The following is a 15,836-nucleotide window of genomic DNA, read 5'->3' as shown; positions in this document are numbered from 1 at the left end:
AAGCCATCAGGACCACATCATCTGCAAAAAGCAGAGACCTAATCCTGGGGATAGGTTGATTGGCAACACTAAATTGGCCCTTGTGTGTGAATGTGAGTGTGAATGTTGTCTGTCTATCTGTGTTGGCCCTGCGATGAGGGGGCGACTTGTCCAGGGTGTACCCCGCCTTCCGCCCGATTGTAGCTGAGATAGGCTCCAGCGCCCCCCGCGACCCCGAAGGGAATAAGCGGTAGAAAATGGATGGATGGATGGATGGGTGGTCCATTACTAATTATGTTGCAGATTATGCAACTGGTTGGATTTTTTTCATGATGTAGTACAATTTTTCTGAACACCAACAGTATTATTTATTTTGGTGAATATCGGCTTGCTTCCAAAATGAGTATCGCCCCCCTCATAGTTCAGTAACTCTTTATTATTTTTCTGTCCGGAAGTGACACAGCGGGCGCGCTCACTGTGACGTCACACGAGAAGGCACTGGAAGTGAGAGAGAGAGGGGGGGGGGGAATGGTCAACAACGCTGTCAACGTCAACCGTTATGTACAAATAAAGCCCGGGGACGTTCGGCAGACATGTCCAACTCAACAATAACAAACCGAATGGACAGCACGCACTCGTGAAGGTAAGTTTTACCAAGCTAGCTGGCTAGTCGACAATATTAGCAACAGCAATTAAGTTGTACGCTGTAATGGGTTTGTTCCACTAAGAATTCATCGTCACTGAGATGTCACACAGTGGACATTAATGTACATATTATATAAACGATACACGCATTGCGTTGTCAGTAAATAGTACGCTTCCCCCCACGCTAATGTTTTGGTCGAAGGCTTCGCCAAGGCGAAAGAATGCGGAAGTGGTGTCGGCTAATGACGGCTGGCTAGCACAGCTGAGACTGATTGACGTATTTGCGTCACCTCGTCTGGGCCACAGTGACACGTGACGTGACGTAACGCGACGTGCTGTGTCATGACGGCAGCGTTAACATTCACTAGTATGTGGCTTATCCGATGACATGACCTGAACACGTTGTCACCGCTGTCCGTTTAAGCGAGACTGTATATGAGCAGACATCTTCTTTCCCCCCCGCTTGTTCCTCCACAATGCAATAGAAAAGGAAAGATGTAGATTTGTTTAAAAACACATCTGGAAACATTCTAAAGGTGGGCCTTATAAACAATACGTATTGTATTTACATAATAAAATATATATTTTTTCATTTTAGGCTATGAATTCCTCTGAGTATGGGGATGCTGCAGATGAAACGATGCTTGAAAAAGGTAAGTTAAAAACTTATGTGGTTGATATGTGTTGTTTTTTTCATTTAGAATAATTTATGACAGAAGGGGGTGTAAAATAGGACTGGGCATTTTTTTTAATACAAATGTATTTAATGCTCAAATTTATGGCGTGTTCACACTTGGTCCGAGTCTGTTTGTGCAGCTAGTAAAGTTAATTTTGTCAAGTATAAACCCAGTCCAGGACAGGAGCCGAGACCGCTGACTCTAATCGTTAGTAAGGCGAGCGTGACCGCCGATTGCACTAACACACCAAATATGATGTCACCAGATGTGATCGTAACCAGGCGATGCATAGCAACACCAAACAGAAACATACCTGGGTGTTGATGAAAATCCCTATTTTTCAGGAAATTTCCCAGTTTTTGAAATATAAATCTTGACGAGTATGAACAGAAAGCAAAGTGAAAGGCCCTGTTTACACTGCACATCAAATTAGCCCTCACGCGACACACATTGAAGCATTTAGACTGGCAAAAATAGCCAAAGTGTTTTAAATCTGATCTTTTCACATCAGATTCAGGCCACATCAGGAGCTAGTCCGAATCTGATCTTTTCAAATGTGACTGCAGAGTAGGGTTGTACGGTATACCGGTATTAGTATAGTACCGCAATACTAATTAATCATATTCGGTACTATACCGCCTTTGAAAAGTACCAGCCCCAGTCGCAGTGTTTTAGCTACTTCTAAATCACTAATCCTCGCCTCCATGAAGACAAATAAAGTACATTTCTTACATGTATCATCCCTGCAGGGCGAGGAATAGCTAAACATGCTTCACGACACACCGTAGCTCACTGGCGTCAAAATGTAAACAAATGCCATTGGTGGATCTACACCTAACATCCACTGTAATGATACCAAGTACAGTAGCGTATCTAGTCGATACTACTATGATTACGTCGATAATTTTGTTTAATGTACCATAAGATTTTTTGTTCAAATAAAGCCAATAATGCAATTTTTTGTGGTCCCCTTTATTTAGAAAAGTACCGAAAAGTATAAAAATAATTTGGTACCAAAATATTGGTATCGGGACAACACTACTGCAGAGTAAACAGAAATGCAACTTCAATGCAACCTGATAGCGACTTTTACATCATCTTTGTGCGAGCTACGTCATTTGTGTTTATAGGGCTAGGCAATGTTTCGAATTTATCGATAAGAGTTTTTTGTTGCAGACGATTTTTAAAAAAATAGAACATTTATGTTTTTTCTCATTTTGCTACGGTATCCCTTTTGCCCCTATGAGCTTCCGTGGCCACCGCCTCCCTTTCTTTTGCGGACATTCACACGCCTCACATTTTTACACAACATGCAAAACATGGCTAATGCAAACTAGAGCGAGACAGAAAAGTGTTGTCAGTTCTTTAGATTTACGGCAACAGGCATGGAACAAGTGACTGCACGCTGCAAAGTTTCTTTTAAAAAAGGCAACCGATCAAAAAACGTATTCCTGCATCCGAAACAGCATCGAGCCGATTGCAACGAAATTTAACGCTTTGCAAGGCGAACAAGACTACAACAGCAAACAAACTCCCGTAAGCACCGTACAGTGGTGGAATTTTTGCAAGGAATGTATGATGATACCATGTATAAGGAGAACAATGCACAGAGCGATTACTAAAGCAGTCGCTCTTCACATCCAAACCGGACAGCTCGTACGCGCGTGTTGCTGCAAAACACTCATGGTATTATAACGGTTTTAATCATCATTATAGTGATATATTACATTGTCTTTAACATCAGTACACACTAACATGGAGCCCAGGACACTTCATGGAAAAGCCTGCATTTATCTACTTGCTAAAACGATATAATCATCTCGATGTTTTACTTGTATATTTGCAGAAATACAACATGTTTATTTATAGAATTATTTTATTCAAGACAGAAGTTTTAAGTTTGAACTTCATTGAGCTGATTGACTTGTATTACCATTTATTGATTATTGGTATCTATTGATTTATTTAAGTTTATTTGCATGTAATTTGCAATGCTACATTTTGGTTTACATACTTATTCTATTCAAGACAGAAGTTTTAAGTTTTCACCTAAATCTCAATATTGGAGATTATTATTTAGTTGAATGCATTGTACAATACTACATTTTCGTTTACAGAAGTATTTTATCCAAGACAGTAGTATTGCCTCCCAGAGGAAGCTCTTAATTTAGTTCTTTGAAAATGATTGCATTTAAAGTAAAATTTATATCTGGTCTAAAGAGAACAACATGAAAATTAAAATTTTGCTAAGAGTAAGATGCAGTATCATTTCGAACAACTATGTCCCTACTTGGCAAGCAGGCATCCTTGATTTAATGTTTGTGCCTTCTAAAACCACAGAAGTTTCAGAAACTTTGCTCCCAGTCACAATAAACTTGCTGCTCAAAGACGTGTGTCGTCTATCTGCTCATTCATATCTATGGCTGAAAGTGTTGCTAGACGGCAGCTGTACTGTACGGTAACGCGGTTCCTATAAGTCTTCTGTTGCGGTGTACAAAGTATTTATTCTTTTTTGTTTCACTACTTCGCATTCAAGCTAGCTTGTCCTGTTTTCTCTCTTCTGTGTCCGCACTAACCCAGCCAACACATTAAAATTAAAATAATGTTAGCTAATTGTTCTCTCATTAGCATTATTAATGTTGCATTTTAGTACTTTGATATACGTAAAGAATTGATATTTTGACATTTGTCTATCGATATAATGACTATTCCATGTTCTATTCGTGATGTATTGGGGAATCGACCATTTTTCCGACCTATTTATGAGTCAGGAAAGTGGAAAATCATCATGCTCTTTAACTATTACAAAATCTTAAACTATTTTCACTCAGGCTTCTGTTTTGTTTTTGATAGCCATTGCCTGGTTTTGCTCGCATTTGGTGACATATTCAGTGCTTCGTTGTGGTTAGCATTCGAACTTGCCTTTCTCAGGCGGTCTCAGTAGACCTGTTTGGTCCGTCTAGTGCGTTGACACCTGACCAAAAATGACAAGTGTGAACACACAGCAAATACGCAAAAGGGGAGCTACGGTGGTTATTCAAGACATTATTATGTTCTTATCGGCAGAACACAAGCATGTTAAAAAATCTAAAGAGACTGAGGACTTTGCTGTTTGTGAGGCACTGGGAGAGTGTGGGGGAGGATCTCCTGGGGCCAATGAGGCTGGTAAACGGACCTCTGCAGAAATGGAGCCTGACGCTAAGCAGTACTCAACTAGCAAGCGAGTCAGAATCGCAGGAGAGGTGAGCTTTTCATTCAACTGCTAATAAACACATGACATAAAAATTCATATCTACAAACAATATGCATTACAGGTACAGTGCATCAGGAAGGTATTCACAGTGCTTCACTTTTCCCACAGCCTTATTCCAAAATGGAATAAATTCAATTTTGTCCTCCATATTCTACACACAATACCTCATAATGACAACGTGTAAAGGTTTGGGGGGGGGTTGCACATTTCTTAAAACTAGAAAATCACATGTACATAAGTATTCACATCCTGACTCGTCTCCCAGTTCCTGCCGCTGAAAAACATCCCCACAGCATGATGCTGCCAACACCATGCTTCACTGTAGGGATGGTATCGGCCTGTTGATGAGCGGCGCCTGGTTTCCTCCAACCATGACGCTTGGCATTCACGTCAAAGAGTTCAATATTTGTCTCATCAGACCAGAGAATTTTGTTTCACATGGTCTGAGAGTCTTTCAGGTGCATTTTGGCAAATGATTTACTCAGAAATAGCTTCCATCTGGCCACTCTACCATTGAAGTCTGATTGGTGATTGCTGCAGAGATAGTTGTCCTTCTGGAAGGCTCTCTTTCCACAAAGGAATGCTGTAGGTCTGACAGCGACCATCGGGTTCTTGTTCACCTCCCTGACTAGAATAAGATGCATGCAGCAAAGTACATCATGGATGAAAACCAACGCTTCCCATTCAACCTGATGGAGCTTGAGAGGTGCTGCAAAGAGGAATGGGCGAAAAACTGCCCAAATATAGGTTTGCCAAGCTTGTAGTATGATATTCAAAAAGACTTGCTACTAATGTAGGTCACAATAATATTCCACCACCAGGGTTTTTTCACCATGAGGTCCTCCTCGCTCAGGAAACCCTTCAACAAAGTATTGAGCAAAGGGTCTGAATATTTATGTACTGTACATGTGATTCTTTTTTTTTAGATTTTTAATTTTAATACATTTGGAAAAATATTTTGAAAAACCTTTCTCCAGTGTCATTATGGGCTATTGTGTGTACAATTTTGAGGACAAATAATGTATTTCATTTTGGTATAAGGCAGTAACGTTACAAAAAGTGAAGCTGTGAATACTTTCCGAATGCACTGTAAGTGCACATTTTAACCTTGAAGTACCCTTGTATGCGTCTGCACAAAGTTCTCACATCTAATCTCTGCCAGAAATCAAATAATTTGGCCAACCATTCTGTGGATTATTCCCCTGCTTCAAGACCATTAGCAAGCATGATTACACACTGAAAATAAGACAGATAAAGTATCTGATGTGTGGATGAGTAGTAATATCTCTGACATGTACACTTTAGCTTGTCTTTACTTATTGTTTGCCATTTACTCTGTCTAGATGAGGCACTACTTGACAGGTGACAGCAGCCGCCAGGAGCCTCTGTGTCTCAGCACGAGCAACGTTAAGAGGGACAACATCCGTGGGAAATCCAGAGTTTCTTACAGAAAGCCTCTGTTCAGTATCTCCCACAGGATCTCTGAGAAGAAGAACATGCCAAGTGTAGATCAGCAGGCTGATCAAGGTGCTGGACATAAGGCTGGCCTCTTCTCTTCCGCTCTCCTAAATTCAGAAGGAAATGGCTTACCGGAAGCTTTGTCAAGCCTGGATGGTTCAGGCCAAGTGTGGTCAAAAGACTCTAACCTCTACCCTCTGATTGAGAAAATGTTTTTCATTCTCAACAGTCTAAGTTCCAGCATGACTCAGTTGCATAGCAAAGTGGACCTTTTAAGTCTTGAGGTTATGCGAATAAAGAAGCATATCAAACCAGTGGAGATGGTGGCAGACTTCCAACCTCCTCCTGAGTATCTGCTAACAAGCGAAGAGTTGAATTCCTTAATGAAGCAGACATCCAGTGCTGGGGAGCTGGGGTGTCGCTTACTGGTACATCTCTTCCCCGAGCTGTTCAAAGCCAGGGAGCGCTCCCATGACTGTGTGACAAGCAAGAGATCACTGGAGTCTTTACATCTGCAGCTGATCCGTAACTATGTGGAGGCATGCTATCCATCGGTCAGGAACCTTAGTGTTTGGCAGGATGAGTGTCTCCCTCAGCTCAATGACTTTTTTAACCGTTTCTGGGCTCAGAGGGACATGGAAAGCGGTAGGCTGCTAAGGAAGCAGACAATAGCGGGAGAAGAGATCACAGTGGCGCATCCTCAAACCTATCGTTTCATAAATGAGCAGGGTCGTGAGGAGCATATTCTTCAGGGCAATCAGCAGAGCAGCTTGGTTGGACCGTTCAACGATCAAGCCACAGAGGAGCTGGATGAGCTCGCCTCTCCTGAAGACTTAGTAATTTTCCTCATGCATCGACTCTTTCCCGAGCTTTTTGAAGAGGGCAATAAAGTGTCAGAGGGCTCAAATTGTTTAAACAGCATGGGCCAGCTGATTCTAGACTCTGACAGGATGGAAATCATAAAAACGTACATGGAAACTAATTTTCCTGATGTGCCTGAGGAGAGCTGGCTTCAGGTGTGCATTCAGCACATGGAGGATGCACTCGATTGTCCACACAGCAACGGCAATGGAAGTGAGCCTGACAACATCAACGACGAGAGCTACGATCTGGCCAGCATTCCTGAGGAAGGTTCTGTCCTGAAGGTTTTGGACATATGTGGCAATGAAAGGACCTCACGAAAGCCCAAAAGGTCACTGCTATCACCCATTGATTTTGACAATATGGAGATCCCTTTACCTAACTTTACTGTTCCACAGGAACTCCTCTTGTCCAAAGAGCAGCTTAAGTACAACTATGAATGTAGCTTGTCCATCGGAAACTTCGCCTCCCGCCTGCTAGTTCTTATGTTCCCTGAGCTCTTCACCCACGAGAACACCCGGAAGCAGTACAACTGCAGCGGTTCTCTCGGGAAAAAGCAGCTGGATCCCCTTCGTGTGAACCTGGTCCGTCATTATGTGCAGCTGGTCTACCCGCAAGCAAGGAACGACCGAGTGTGGACAATGGAGTTTGTGGGCAAACTTGACGAGAGGTGCCGTAGACGGGACACCGAACAGAGAAGATCCTACCTGCAGCATCGCAAAGTGTACGGTCAAGATGCAGAGCAGGACTTTGTCTTGAACCAGCTCCATCCAGATGCCTTGAGGGAGGATCCAGAAATTCCCTTGTTACCCCCCGAGAAAAGCAGTAAAGACTTTTGCAAAATTCCTCTGGATGAACTAACTGTATCCAAACCAGACTTCCCGGTCCAGTCAGTTTACCTGCTCTCGGATGTGGAAGTTCGGGAAATAGTCCAGCAGAGTCTCTCTGTGGGGAACTTTGCCGCACGACTGTTGGTGCGCCTCTTCCCAGAACTATTCACGCAGGACAACCTGCGGCTGCAGTACAACCATTCTGGGGCCTGCAACAAGAAACAGCTGGACCCAGCGCGCCTCAGACTTATCCGTCACTACGTGGAAACTGTATATCCTGTGGAGAAAATGGAGGAGGTGTGGCACTACGAGTGTGTGCCAAGCATCGACGAGCGATGCAGGCGCCCTAATCGGAAGAAATGTGACATTCTGAAGAAGGCTAAAAGGTCAAACAGTGTGTTGTAGTCAGCTTTCCTGACCAACTACCCCCCACCCAGAAAAATACTTTATCATTGCACAGCATATAAGCTCAACTTTTACAAACCTGTCCTTTTTTAGGATGAAGCCAATCTGTCACATGTTTTCTGTACAATTCTTATTTCTAGATTTAGACTATTATTGTTGGATAAAAAGTTTTGAAAGATATTAAAAAAGCCAAAATTATCACATGTAATCTAACATAATTTTCACCTTCGACAATTAAACAATAGTAGTTGATTACATAGTTTTCTATACGAACAAATTGCAAAGATGTGATATATTTACAACACTGCAGTTTCTGATGTAACATTGTGTCACCCGTTTTAATAACAATGTGCTTATATTAAGCTTTATGGATGTTTGTGTTAAAGAAAAATTAACATTAAAGATCACTTAGTTATTTCTAATAAAAAGCATATGACTGTGCTGTTACATTAATAATTGGTGCATACTCTGTTGGGCATTCATCTAGAATTTATTTAACGGTTATTTAAACCTTATTGGACCGGCAGCACCAATATTTTTATTCAGCAGGTGTATAGTTGCACATCTTTGTCACACCACAAAAGCATCAAAAATAGTAAAAATCGCACAATACAAGTCAGAATATCCAAGTGCATATTTACTGGATAATAGGAAAGTGGTACCTTCAGTTTTTAAATGTCAAAAATCAGACTTGTTTTTCCTCTATAATCCTTGCTGGACACTTGTTTGAGGATACGATACCGTGTCATTGTATCATTGCTGACGCCGGTCGATACAATTACATACAAATTCATTCATACTGGGCTTCGAGGCTTGAAGGCCTCATCCTGCGGTAACTCTATAAACTTCCACCGTCGTAAGGAAATTTTGTGCTTTTCCGCATTGTTGGATTTACCCAGAAACTTCTTTAGGATGACTCTTTTTAGAGTAACAGTCTTTGCACCTGAGTTCTCTGACAGCACCATGTCCAAAGTGTCCCCAACTTTTACCTGAGAGTACATAGAGTAAGAAAGTCAGGACAAACAACAACATACATGAAGTGTATCCAATAACCGGTCGGGTCATTTATTAGTAAACACACCCACCGTTTTACTTTTCTTGATGAGGGGTTGTCCATTTAGTCGGAGATTGTTGCTGTAAAAGCTGTCCTCGATTTTACTGTCATGACAAAAGAAAGTATGCCAAAAATTACAGGTGGAACTAAAAAAACATCTGAATATTGTGCAAAGGTTTATTTATTGAAACGAATATATGACATACAGAGCATCTGGAAAATATTCAGAGCTTTACTTTTTTCACATTTTGTTATGATACAGCCTTTTTTCAAAATGGAATAAATTAATTTTTGTCCTTAAAATTCTACACACAATATCCCATAATAACGATGTGAAAATTTTCTTTTTAAATTTGCAAATATAAAAAAATCACATGTACATAAGTATTCACAGCATTTGCTCAATACTTTGTTGATGCACCTTTGGCAGCAATCACGGCCTCAAGTCTTTTTGAATACGATGCCACAATCTTGGCACATCAATCTGGCAGTTTTGCCCATTCCTCTTTCAGCACCTCTCAAGCTCCATCAGGTTGATGAGAAGCGTTGGTTTGCATCCAGGATGTCTCTGTAAATTGCTGCATTCATCTTTCCCTCTATCGACGTTATCCTTATAGTTCCTGCCGCTGAAAAACATCCCCACAGCATGATGCTGCCACCACCATGCTTCACTGTAGGGAATGTACTGGCCTGATGATGAGCAGTGCCTGGTTTCCTCTAAACATGACATCTGGCATTTACACCAATGAGATGAAGCTTCCTCTCATCAGACCAGAGAATTTTGTTTCTCATCTTCTGAGAGTCTTTCGGGTGTATTTTGGCAAACTTTTGCAAAGAAATGGCTTCCGTCTGGCCACTATACCATACAGGCCTGTTTGGTGGATTGCTGCAGAGATGGTTGTCCTCCCCTCTCCACAGAGGAATGCTGTAGCTCTGACAGAGTGACCCTCGGGTTCTTGGTCACCTCCCTGACTAGACTGAGATGAATGCAGCAAAGTACAGAGACATCATGTATGAAAACTAACGCTTCCCATTCACCCTGATGGAGTTTGAGAGGTGCTGCAAAGAGGAATAGGCAAAACTGCCCAAAGATAGGTGTGCCAAAATTGTGGTATCATATTAAAGATTTGAGGCTGTAATTGCTGCCAGAGGTGCATCAACACAGTATTTAGAAAAGGCTGTGAACACTTACTTTGTTTTAGTTTTAATACATTTGCAATTTGAAAAAAAAAAAAAAACTTCACATTGTCATTGTGTATTGTGTGTAGAATTTTTGGGACGAAAATAGATTTATTACACTTTGTAATACGGCTGTAACATTGCAAAATGTAGAAAAACTGAAGCGCTGACAATACTTCCCTGATGCACTGTAGGCTTACAACATGCGACAATAGATTTTTCAAGCATTCTTTTGATATAATTTTGATGATTACGGTTTACATCTTATGAAAACCTCAAATTTTAAATCTGGTTTTCAAAAACTAAGCAATGATAATCAAAATAAGAAAGACTCGATATATCTCACTTTGCATGTAATGAGTTTATCACATATCAGTTTCACATTTTAAGTTGAAATACTGACATTGAACTTTTGCATACATTTTTTAACTTGGGTAAAGAGAGTATATATTTTGACTCGTACAGCTAAATGAGGTAATTAAAAATGTATAGAGGTTTGTCTGTGCTACCAGTGTGCAGGTGTACCTAATGTTACTATATCACTTACTTATGTGCCACATCCAGGCCGGCTCGCAAAATGGCATCATAACGCAAGGACTGTACATATTTTTCAATGTCTTTATAGTCCTTTGGTATGTTTGGGTCCTTCTCCACTTCATCTTCATAATCACTCTCAGGGTTTTGTTCTTCATCCTCTTCTTCTTCTTCTTCTTCTTGTATTGGCTTAGCAGCACCTTTCTTTTTGTTGCTTTTGAACCTCAGCTGATGGACAGTCCATCTTCTGACAGCATCCCTGCTACAGAGAGCCGTCCTTGTGCAACCCAGTGCGGAATAAGTGGAGCAGCCCCACAGCTGGCGTGTATGGATGGTTCTGGGAGACCATTCGGTCTGTGCAGGTCCATAACCAGCAGCTAGCAGGTGGCGCGGGTTCAGCCTTCCTAGCTGCCTCATAGCAAGAGCTTGGACCAACAAACTGTGCATGCTGGAGCTCTGGTAGTGACTGCAAACAAAGTGTGAAAAGTGTGATTATGATCCTGACATTTGACAGGCACTTGTTGTATATTTACTTACCAGGGACAGATGTTTTGGCCTAAAATCTATATCGCAACAGTCTTGCGAAAATGATATTTGTAATAGAACCATTTCAAAACAAGTTACAACCGCTCCTAATATGGCTGCTGATGTAAGTAGTAACACGTTGAGTCATTTCTGGTTATATTATTTTCTCAGCTATAATCTACTATCTGGTTACTTTTTTTTTAACATAGTTCTAGTACTCATGATAGTCACACACACACACCAGCTGTGGCGAAATTATTCTCTGCATTTGACCCATCGCCCCTGATCACCCCCTGGGAGGTGAGGGGAGCAGTGGGCAGCAGCGGTGGCCACGCCCGGGAATCATTTTGGTGATTTAACCCCCAATTCCAACCCTTGATGCTGAGTGCCAAGCAGGGCGGTAATGGGTCCCATTTTTATAGTCTTTGGTATGACTCGGCCAGGGTTTGAACTCACAACCTACCAATCTCAGATATATATATTTCCATCCATCTATCCATTTTTCTACCGCTTGTCCCTTTAAAAAAAAAAATATATATATATATATATATATATATATGCTGATGTACCCCTTAAAAAGCTGAAACCAACCCCCCAAACAACAACTTAGTGGTACCAAAAAGGGATTCATCCATCCATTTTCTACCGCTTGTCCCTTTTGGGGTCGCTGGAGCCTATCTCAGCTACATTCGGGTGGAAGGCGGGGTACACCCTGGACAAGTCGCCACCTCATCACAGGGCCAACACAGACAGACAGACAACAGTTACACTCACATTCACACACTAGGGCCAATTTAGTGTTGACAATCAACCTATCCCCAGGTGCATGTCTTTGGAGGTGGGAGGAAGCCGGAGTACCCGGAGGGAACCCACGCAGTCACGGGGAGAACATGCAAACTCCACACAGAAAGATCCCGATCCCGGGATTGAACTAAGGACTACTCAGGACCTTCGTATTGTGAGGCACATGCACTAACCCCTGTACCACCGTGCTGCCATCTCCTAATCGTATTCTAGTAATTTATGCACAGGTGAGATGTGTCAATTTCACCATTTTACTTTGAATCCTTTTATGGCAACCAAGAATATATTGATTTAATGAATACATTTAAACACTTTATAAATATGTATTATGTGCATAAACAAAGAACACTTATAATTGTATGTAGCTTCTAAACAAGAAAGAGGTTTTAGCACACCAATATCAGATCAATAACAGTCATTTACAATTAATACCATAGAAATGGCCAACTTTTTCATTTTACAGACACAATAAAGGCGTAAATAATTTCAAACACTATCCTTTTCATATCCACAAATGTCATACATACTCAGTTATGGACAGACGGAGCCGCAGGAAAGCAGCTGTAACAAGCGAGCGCGCTCCCGCGGCAGTAATCCATTTTTACGAGGGGCCCCCCTGAAAAAATGTAATGCCCCAGCCTTAAATGTTTTTCTGCAGCCAGGTCTGAGTCTGGAGCACCAGATAGTTTGACATGTCTGGGAACACGCCCGACAGACAATCTTTGGGATCACTCGACAAATCTTGTTTGATAACGTATAGGGGTAGATTCCATTGAGTAGTTTTTAGTGGTATGCTCTAGGCCAGTGGTTCTTAACCTTGTTGGAGGTACCGAACCCCACCAGTTTCATATGCGCATTCACCGAACCCTTCTTTAGTGAAAAATAAAATGTTTTTATTCAAATTCAAGACTAAGTTATATGTTTTTGGTAACACTTTAGTATGGGGAACATATTCTAAGTAACAAAGACTTAATTTAGAGTTATTTGGACACTAGGGGAACATATTCTAAGTAACAAAGACTTAATTTAGAGTTATTTGGACACTAGGGGAACATATTCTAAGTAACAAAGACTTAATTTAGAGTTATTTGGTTAGGGTTACTGCGATGAGGTGGCGCCTTCCGCCCGATTGTAGCTGAGATAGGCTCCAGCACCCCCCGCGACCCAGAAGGGAATAAGCGGTAGAAAATGGATGGGTGGATGGATGGTTAGGGTTAGGGTTAGGGCCAGGGTTAGAGGGTTAGGGTTATAATAAGGCCATGCCGAATAAGGCATTAATAAGTACTTAATAATGATTAGTTAAGAGCAAATATGCAAAAATATTTGCATGTTAATAAGCAACTAATTAATGGTGAATATGTTTCCCATACTAAAGTGTTACCATGTTTTTTTACTGGTGCACAATATGAACCGTGCATGAACATCACCTTGTTCAAACAACAAAACCAACACAGTGCATAAACTCACAACAAATTACACACCTGCAAATCAGCCTGACTTCTGCTGTTGTCGTATCCGTAATACGCCGATAGGGAGAAGTTTTTATTTACACGATGAGTCGGGCGTGTCTTGATCTCCGCCGAACCCCTGAGCCCGACTCACTGAACCCCTAGGGTTCGATCGAACCCAAGTTAAGAACTCAGATAGTCTGCATGCTGTATGCTAGTAGCCATATGTTTGTTTGGCGGCCCACCAACTTTTTTTTATTTTTGATAAATTTGAAAAAAAACCTACAAATAATACATTTCACATTGTCATTATGGGGTATTGTGTGTAGAATTTTGAGGACAAAAATGAATCGATACGGTTTTAACGTAATAAAATGGGGGGGGGGGGGGATGAAGCGCTGTGAGTACTTCCCGAATACACATTACAATCATAGTAGGGGGGGGCTTCACGGTGGCAGAGGGGTTAGTGCATCTGCCTCACAATACGAAGGTCCTGAGTAGTCTTGGGTTCAATCCCGGGCTCGGGATCTTTCTGTGTGGAGTTTGCATGTTCTCCCCGTGACTGCGTGGGTTCCCTCCGGGTACTCCGGCTTCCTCCCACTTCCAAAGACATGCACCTGGGGATAAGTTGATTGGCAACACTAAATTGGCCCTGGTGTGTGGATGTGAGTGTGAATGTTGTCTGTCTATCTGTGTTGGCCCTGCGATGAGATGGCGACTTGTCCAGGGTGTACTCCGCCTTCCGCCCGATTGTAGCTGAGATAGGCTCCAGCGACCCCCGCAACCCCAAAGGGAATAAGCGGTAGAAAATGGATGGATGGATGGATCATAGTAGGGATGTCCGATAATGGCTTTTTGCCCCTTGCTGATATCCCGATATTGACCAAACCCTTAATTACCGATACCGATATCAACCGATACCAATATATACAGTCGTGGAATTAACACATTATTATGCCTAATTTGGACAACCAGGTATGGTGAAGATAAGGTACTTTTTTTTTTTAATTAATAAAATGAAATAAGATAAATAAATTAAAAACATTTTCTTGAATAAAAAAGAAAGTAAAACAATATAAAAACAGTTACATAGAAACTAGTAATTAATGAAAATGAGTAAAATTAACTGTTAAAGGTTAGTACTATTAGTGGACCAGCAGCACGCACAATCATGTGTGCTTACGGACTGTAACCCTTGCAGACTGTATTGATATATAATGTAGGAACCAGAATATTAATAACAGAAAGAAACAACCCATATGTGTGTGAATGAGTGTGAATGGGGGAGGAAGGTTTTTTGTGTTGGTGCACTAATTGTAAGTGTATCTTGTGTTTTTTTTATGTTGATTTAATAAAAATAAGAAACGATACCGATAATTTCCGATATTACATTCTAAAGCATGACATCTCTAAATCATGGTATACACATTGAAGTGTACTTTCGGAGTACTGTACTGCAGTAGATTTGAAATACAGCCAATACAAATGCTCGACAAGCTGTTTTGTTTTTTGCTGACGTTATTTTAATTGGTCGCAAATTCGTTGGAAAACGATGTGTTGTTTTTTCGTAGTTGAAAACAACATGGCTGATTCCGAAAAAGAAGTATTAAAATGCCGCATTATCTTGAAACCAATCATTAAAGGATGCATATTAGCGTCGTGTATGTTTGCTCGTCATTGAACTCACTCGCTCATAGTTGGACACTTCAGGTGGAAGCTAATGCTAACTGTTAGAGCACAATGGTTTTTACTGGCTGGTGCTGAATAACAGACAATTTACCATAAAAACCTAGTGAACTACAACATGAAAATGCCGAAAAACATTTCATTCGTTGCAGTAAACTCAAATCTGGACTCACCTACGACGCAAACTCTCCTCGTCTGCTGCTGTCATTCGTCGCCTCTGACTGTTTATTGTGTCATCAAACCGGATGTCATCTGTTGTGCCGCCCCCTATCGTTTAGGAGAATATCTTTCCAGCTTGTTATTGCAGCAACACGTTTTTTTTTGTCAATACAACTTGCCACTGCCATTTCCAAATATATTAGGACAATATAATTATGTTACGATCTTGCATGTTTAATACAAAAGGACACATGTATTGCAGATATTATTAACCTGCATGATTACATTAACAATTATGTGACTTTGTCTATCTGTGTTGGCCCTGCGATGAGGTGGCGA

General features: G+C 41.2%; 2 protein-coding genes across 3 annotated transcripts; one reads left to right on the top strand and one right to left on the bottom strand.

Moving 5' to 3' along the window:
- Positions 1–466: 466 nt before the first annotated feature.
- On the top strand, positions 467–8,574 carry bend3 (BEN domain containing 3). Of its 2 annotated transcripts, none has more exons than XM_061968435.2 (4): positions 467–622; positions 1,223–1,277; positions 4,368–4,543; positions 5,898–8,574. In XM_061968435.2, exons 2-4 carry the CDS (start codon positions 1,226–1,228, stop codon positions 8,106–8,108), a joined length of 2,439 nt encoding a protein of 812 aa, XP_061824419.1. In that variant the 5' UTR covers positions 467–622; positions 1,223–1,225; the 3' UTR covers positions 8,109–8,574. The 2 variants fall into 2 exon arrangements, with proteins under 2 accessions (XP_061824419.1, XP_061824420.1); XM_061968436.1 differs by lacking the exon at positions 467–622 and adding an exon at positions 949–1,160.
- A 153-nt stretch (positions 8,575–8,727) lies between these two features.
- On the bottom strand, positions 8,728–15,629 carry mtres1 (mitochondrial transcription rescue factor 1). The gene is made up of 4 exons (XM_061968437.1): positions 15,512–15,629; positions 10,889–11,341; positions 9,194–9,266; positions 8,728–9,097 (listed from the first exon to the last, which is right to left on the bottom strand). Exons 1-4 carry the CDS (start codon positions 15,544–15,546, stop codon positions 8,903–8,905), a joined length of 756 nt encoding a protein of 251 aa, XP_061824421.1. The 5' UTR covers positions 15,547–15,629; the 3' UTR covers positions 8,728–8,902.
- Between the last annotated feature and the right edge of the window lie 207 nt (positions 15,630–15,836).

The sequence above is a fragment of the Nerophis lumbriciformis genome, linkage group LG08 (genome assembly GCF_033978685.3).
Source record: "Nerophis lumbriciformis linkage group LG08, RoL_Nlum_v2.1, whole genome shotgun sequence".
In the NCBI taxonomy this organism is placed as follows: Eukaryota; Metazoa; Chordata; class Actinopteri; order Syngnathiformes; family Syngnathidae; genus Nerophis; species Nerophis lumbriciformis.
This window is presented reverse-complemented; position numbering and strand designations above follow the sequence as displayed.